Source organism: Chionomys nivalis, chromosome 18 (genome assembly GCF_950005125.1).
Source record: "Chionomys nivalis chromosome 18, mChiNiv1.1, whole genome shotgun sequence".
NCBI classification, from domain to species: domain Eukaryota; kingdom Metazoa; phylum Chordata; class Mammalia; order Rodentia; family Cricetidae; genus Chionomys; species Chionomys nivalis.
The window spans coordinates 7,492,152-7,499,112 of NC_080103.1; the positions used below are offsets into that span (position 1 = coordinate 7,492,152).

General features: G+C 44.7%; 1 protein-coding gene across 1 annotated transcript; it reads left to right on the top strand.

Moving 5' to 3' along the window:
* The first annotated feature begins 603 nt into the window (after positions 1–603).
* On the top strand, positions 604–3,252 carry Crnn (cornulin). Its single transcript, XM_057792923.1, has 2 exons — positions 604–741; positions 1,810–3,252. Exons 1-2 carry the CDS (start codon positions 604–606, stop codon positions 3,250–3,252), a joined length of 1,581 nt encoding a protein of 526 aa, XP_057648906.1.
* The last annotated feature ends 3,709 nt before the right edge of the window (positions 3,253–6,961 follow it).

Here is a 6,961-nt window from a genome sequence, read left to right on the forward strand (position 1 = left end):
TTTTGCCCGCCTATGAAAATGCTAGTGATAGTGAGGGTCATCAGCTGTTACACAGGAAAATGCTTTGTGAGCCGTTCAGTGTCTATGGCTGTACACAAATTATATATGTGTATATGTATGTAATAATAATGATGATGATACTTAATAGCTACCACTTAGCAGAAAACCAGGCATCAGCAGGGTGTCTTTTATGCATTATCTTCTAAAGCCTTTATGATAATTCTCTGAAGTAAGTGCTAAGTATTGCCTTCACTCAGTGAATAAACCAAGGCTCGGAATAGTGAAGATCTTGGTCCAGTTCACATCAGGCAGGTGGTGAAACCTGGCATTAAATGTAGATTTAGAAACTTCCTTCCAAGTTCTGGGGTTTCCTCCTTCCCACCACAAAGTCCATCTTTAGGAAAAGATGAAAGAAGGTAGGGAAACCTCAAATGCAGCTGAAGACACAAAGAAAGGAGTGAGCCACGGAGTACTGTGAGGAAACAGCAGGGGCTGAGCTGACTACGGCGCCCATACAGGGACTTTTCATATCTTCCAGCGAGCTGCACAGACTATGGCACCCATAAAGGGATTTTTTTTTATATCTTCCAGCTAGTTGCACAGATGCCTCAGTTGCTGCAAAATATTCACGGGATCATCGAAGCCTTCGGGTGCTATGCCAGGTCAGAGGGAGGCTGCAAAGTGCTCACGCGGGGGGAGCTGAAGAGGCTCCTGGAACATGAGTTTGCTGACGTCATAGTGGTATGATATGTGGGGATGAGAGGGAGAAACATGCTAAGGACAGTCAAAGTGTGCTTACCTGCAAGGGCTTTTACCTGGGGGTGTAAAGAGCAAGCAGCCAAATTCAAGCCTGCTAGCTCTGTTGGCAGCTGTGCAGGCCAACAAGAAAGACAAGGAGGGAAAGAGGTCACCTTTCACAGGCGACACCTCCACATCCTTAGGGAAAGGGCAGATTCTTGGATCCGATTCTCTCTTTAAATTGAGTTTAATTTCAAGACAAGGTAAGGAGACTCCCCCAGGCACGAACAGAGTCTTCAAATGGCCTTGAGGGGCACCTCTCAAACCTGACACAGTAACATTTCCTGCACGGGTCTGAAACGTGATTGCTTATTAGCATCTGTTAAGACACTGCTCTTGCCTAGCACAAAGCTGCTTAAAAACATTAGCTCACTATTGGGGTCAAAAGTGAGATTTTGAAGCACTAGTTCTGAACAACTGTAGGTGCAAGGACTCCAAGAGAACAACCCCACCCAGGAAACCAGAACCAGAGCCCTAATGCATATTTCTGTTTTTGGTTAACATCTAAAGTAGAGTGAATAATGAAGTTCTTAGGTACAAAGACTGGCACACTAGGATGGTGCCTACATGCTTAGAGCATCCTGTTGTTCTGATAGGATTCCCCATCACGGGAGCTCTCTGGATTCCCATAGGGCCAGGCTCCTGCTGTGTTTCAGGTAGGGTCGGTTCCAGGGGCCAAGTGGCAAGAGCAGCCACAAGGAGCCAGGAGCCCAGACAGCTGCATACAAGAACACACATTCCCTCTCCAATGCATCTTTACCCAGTTGAGCATCCTGCAGATCTGAAATCAAGGATGTATAAAACAAAAGGTGTGTCCTGTCCTTGAGTAGGAGAGATAATACAGCAAAAGACACAAATAATAAAACATCACACTGTGATGCTGTGGGCAGCGCTGGGGTCTGAGAGTCCCCAGTCTGCAGTGCGGTGAGGGAGCCTAGAAGCAGAGTGCAATGGATCTGACCGAGTTCTCGGTAGAGGAGCAATGCTGACTTGGCCTCCTTTCTCCCCCAGAACCCCCATGATCCCTCGACTGTGGATGAAGTCCTGCGCCTGCTGGATGAAGATAACACAGGGGCTGTGGAGTTCAAGGAATTCCTGGTCTTAGTGTTCAAAGTTGCTCGGGCCTGCTTTAAGACGCTGAGTGAGAGCCCTAGGGCTGCCTGCGTGTCTAACAGATCTGAAAGCTGCTATCCCGGATCTGGGAAAGAGCTGGAGCAAGGCCAGAGAGGTGGCGCTGGAGTAGGAAGAGATGGAACAGGGCAGTGTTGTGAAGACAGCAGCCGTGGACAGAGGGATCAGGGGTCTAAGGAACAGGTCAGGGTGGGGACACACACCCAGAATCAGGACAGATACGCTGCACAGATCAGCAGTCACAACAGGGAGGCTGAGTCTCAGAGACGGGAGATTGTAAACCAGCAAACACAAGCAACACGGCAGGTGGAGCAGACCCTGAGGACAGAAGACAAGAGTTGGACCAGAGAGAGGAGGTCAGAGCGGCAGTCACAGGTTAGCCAGCAGACAGAGGAGACCACAGCTGGAACCACTACTCAGACCCAAGAAGGTGCCTTCCAGACACAGGGATTCAACTATGGCCAGGACAGAGGGACTAGCAACCAGAGCCAAGACAGAGTCCAGGAAGACCAAGATGCTACACAACACTACCAGACACAGGCGGAGTCTCATACCCAGATACACACTCAGATGGTAGAAGAGGGCTGTAGGCATCAGACAAGAGGTGGCAGCGTCCAAACACAGGAATCCATCTATGACCAGAACAGAGAGACTGAGATTCACAGTCAAGATAGAAACCAAGCAGGCCAGGCTGCTAAAGACCACCACCAGGAACAGTCATACACTCAGACACACACCCAGATGAGGGAACAAGGCAGGAGCCAGGAGGAAGGAAACAGCCACATCCAAACACATGGGTCCATCCATGACCAAAACAGAATGACTGAGATCTATGGACAAGACAGCAGTCATACAGGACAGGTAGGGACAGGACACTTCCAGACACAGGTAGGATCATCTTCTCAGACTTTGGAGCATGATGGAAACCAGTCTGAACGACAGATAAGGGCTCCAGAAAAGAGATGGACCCAGATACAGTCGGGTATGGGGCAAGGCTGGACACCAGTAAGCAACCATGAGACAGAAGAGCCAGTGCTCAGAGGCCAGGTCCAGACCGAGACAAGCACTGTGAGAGGAAGACAAGACTGGAGCAGCAGCCACCCGGGCCCAAAGGGAGGGCAGGGAGAGAGCGCACCCACTGTCATTAGAGATGAATGGGTCAATGACCACACAAGGGAAATAGTGATCCGAAGCCAGGATCCAGGTAGCTTGCACGCTCCTGCTTCTTCAGCTCAGGGCCAGGATACAGCGCAGATACAAGGAGAGAAGAAAGGAATCACACCCAAGGGACTATATTCCTATTTGAAGACAGACCAGCCATGACTTTTCCTGACTCCAGTGCCCAGTACCAAAAGAGAGCAGGCAGGAGACTAGCCTACCCTACTCTTCCCTTCCCTGGAACATTGATGGAAAGCCATGATTCTTCTCATTTGGTTCTTTCTCAGTGATCATTTCTACAGGGTGCTTTCTTGCCTAAACTGGCCTCTCTTGCTTGCTTTGCTGTGCACTGTCAGAAACAGGAAGACATGGAAAAGGTCATCTCTTTGCACTGAGTTCCCCCCAGCTCTCAGGGGTTTTCAGAGATGTTTTATCTCCTCTGTCTGTCCATTGCCATTTAAATGCATCAATAAAAGCTTAAACACGCGCTTCTGTATTCTATTCAATAATTTCTACTGCTGCGACCAACTGTTCAAATAGCTTCTGGTGCTCCAGGTGATGAGTGAAAGGGTTATGTGGTCTAAATCAAGGCTGGGGATGCAAGCAAGGTCTTCCCATGAAGGAAGGTGTCTTGAACCCAGCAGAATGTTCCTGCTGTTGACTGAGGAGCATGCTTGGTACAGACCAAAGAGAAATGGATAGAGGAAGCTAAATCTGTTTGGGGATGCATTGTGGGTATCAATCTGAACAAAAAGGGGGAATATTCCTGGCCTGATAAATACTACTGTGCCTCAGTTATTGAGACCCAAAAAAGCTAGCAGAATCCATAACTTTTCTAGTCTCTCTAAAGAAGATAATAACCACCTTAACCACCAAACAATCTTAACCACCAAAAGACCTTAAGCAAAGAATGTAAGAAGCCCAAAGTATGCCCAGTCCAGCATCTTGTGAATCCATGTGTCCTGCAACACAAACGCCAATGTCCTGCTCTGAAGAAACAACACACTAAGAAAAATGGAAAGGAGGCAGAGAATATGCCAAATTTTTGGCCAAGAGAATTAAGGTCATCAAAGAATAATGCCAGGAACAGATTTCCAAGTGACATCAGCTGCCCTCACTGAAAACTTCTACTTTTGAGTCCATCTAAAATGTAGGAATATTTTGGAGAAATAAGCAAATGACCAGATCTTAAAGACAAGAAGACACTTTAAAGTGCCAAATGAAAATACACTTTTTAAGTATTTATGCATTTGATAATGGCCAACTCTAATAAAGTAGAGACTATGGGAGAGAGGAGGAAAAAATGAAAGACAGCAATTTTGTAAGTATGAAGCCTTTAAGTGCCTCCGTTCAGCACAGTAAGTGCACAAAAAGAACAACCCAACCATTATGGTACACATGTACTTATTTTAGATCTCTCTCTCTCTCTCTCTCTCTCTCTCTCTCTCTCTCTCTCTCTGTGTGTGTGTGTGTGTGTGTGTGTGTGTGTGAGAGAGAGAGGTGTATGCAGGAGCTGGAGTAGTTACAGGTGGTTTGTGGGCTACCCAATATAGATGCTGGGAACAGAAATTGAGTTCTACAGCAAAGTTGAAACCACTCTTAAACCCTGAACCTCTCCATCCCTCAATATGGTTTTTATATGAGTATGTGAGTATGTGAATGTGTGTGCACACATAATCACATACATGTGTATGCATGTGTTTGTGTGCATGCATGTGTGTATGTTTTTGTAGAGACCAGACCAACAAAATATCTTCCTCAATTGCTTTCCACAGTATTTTCTGAGACAGAGTCTCTCCCTGAACGCGGAGCTCTCAGATTCATATAGACTGGCCAGTCAGCAAGCTCCAGAAACCGTCCTGTCTTGGCCTTTCCAATGCTGGACCTGCAGACCTGCAAATAGATGCCACAGTACCTTGCTTTTGCTTTTTTAAAATAGGTGCTGAGAATCTGAGTCAGGTCCTCATGTTTGCATGGCAAGTGCCTTAATGACTAAGTCATCTCCCCAGACCCTGTATAAAGAACTGGTTTTAAAAATAAGTTTTTATATGGACTAAATTATTTCATAACCTAAGAATAAAAAGAGAGACTAGTCAACAGAGGGCCACAAAAAATTCTCACCAACACCACTGCCTAAACAAGGATGACACCAACAGACACGCCAAAGCCGACGGGCAAAGCCTGTGGAGTCTCAAATGCACACAGAACAATAGGCAACTAAGGACTGAGGAATGCTGAGAGCAGGGGAAACAGTTTTCCCCAGGGAAGAGTGCATTGGTTGGTTATGCAATACCAAATGCTCAGCCCTGAAAACATACTTACAAGTAACAGCATACAGACTGAGCAGGTTATATTTATGAATGTGTATGTATATGATGTATATGTATATAGATGTATGTCATAACAACAATTAATGGAAAAAGAGGCCATGAATTTGAAAGGGAGCAAGGAAAGGTGTATGAGAGGATATAGATGGAAGAACAGAAAAGGAGAAATGATGCAACTATGTGATAATTTCATAAAGAAAAGCAAAGAAAGTTCTTGGGAGAAATGCCTTATGCTTAGTAAATGCTCAAAACCACAATTTGTAGCTGGAAAAGAAAATATTAATTCATTATTATTCAAATTAGAAATAATATGACTATGATTCCTACAGATGCATGGAATATTGATAAATATTTTTTTTAGTTTTTTATTTTTATTTTTTTTTTAGTTTTTCGAGACAGGGTTTCTCTGTGGTTTTGGAGCCTGTCCTGGAACTAGCTCTTGTAGACCAGGCTGGTCTCGAACTCACAGAGATTCACCTGCCTCTGCCTCCCAAGTGCTGGGATTAAAGGCGTGCGCCACCACCGCCTGGCGGAATATTGATAAATATTGTCAGCCATGTTATTGTTGGAAATTAACAGTGACACACACACTATCAAACAACTATTGGACAAAGGGAGAGTAATTGAAAATAAAATTGCAGAATTCTTTGAAAATGATAGTTATTAATTGAAAAGCTGGAAAAATACCAACAACTCCCCCAAAAGTGGAATGAAGAATTAATAAAAAAAAAAATACAAGGAGAAATTAACAACTAATAATAGAAAAGCAGTCAACTGGTGAATAAGTAAATTGCTTTATTATTATTATTACTATTATTTTAACTGACACAATATAAACTATGAAGACAATTTTTAAGACAGAAAGGGGTAAAAAGTACAAATGCAATGAAAATTAGTAATGAGCAAAATATGTAAACAAGTAGTTCACCTAAGAAATACGGTCCTTTGGGTTGATGAGGAGGCTCAGTGGTGTTTAAGATTCCAGCACTCATATCAGATGGTTCACAAACACCAGTGCCAAGGGGTCTGAATCACACTTCTGACCTCCATTGGCACCTGCGCACATACATGTGCACACACACACCAATACATAAATAAAATCTCTAAAAATACAGTCCTCACATATATTACAGGCAGCATAGCTTGTTTCATACTTAGAAACTGGAACTACATTGAGAAATCATTTTCACCACGTGCATGACAAAGCCTAAACATTTAGGGACAATGAGCAGACCTCACACCTCCATGTGGGAGCAGACAATAGGGCCTCAGGAGGGGAGAGGTTGGGCAGCTCACCACTTTAAACGCCTGCCTGTCTCGTTCCTGCTGTCTGTGTAGGAGAAGTGGCCCAAGCTGCTGTCAATAACTGTTTGCTAAAGAAACTAACTGACAGACTTGATCCTTCTTTTCAGACGCTGAATTATGATAATCCCTGCACAGAGCAGTCACTGCAAAACTGGACACCGTCCAACTAGTAGCTGTCGCGGAGAAGCACGGGCCTCAGAACCAGGTTCCCACAGAGCTTCCAGAAGAGGAGGGGGTTATTA

Bases quoted from the DNA above. Each gene is read 5' to 3' on its own strand.
- Crnn (XM_057792923.1), top strand. From the start codon at position 604: ATGCCTCAGTTGCTGCAAAATATTCACGGGATCATCGAAGCCTTCGGG. The intron at 742-1,809 runs GTATGATATGTG...TTTCTCCCCCAG, and splicing joins AGTTTGCTGACGTCATAGTG to AACCCCCATGATCCCTCGAC.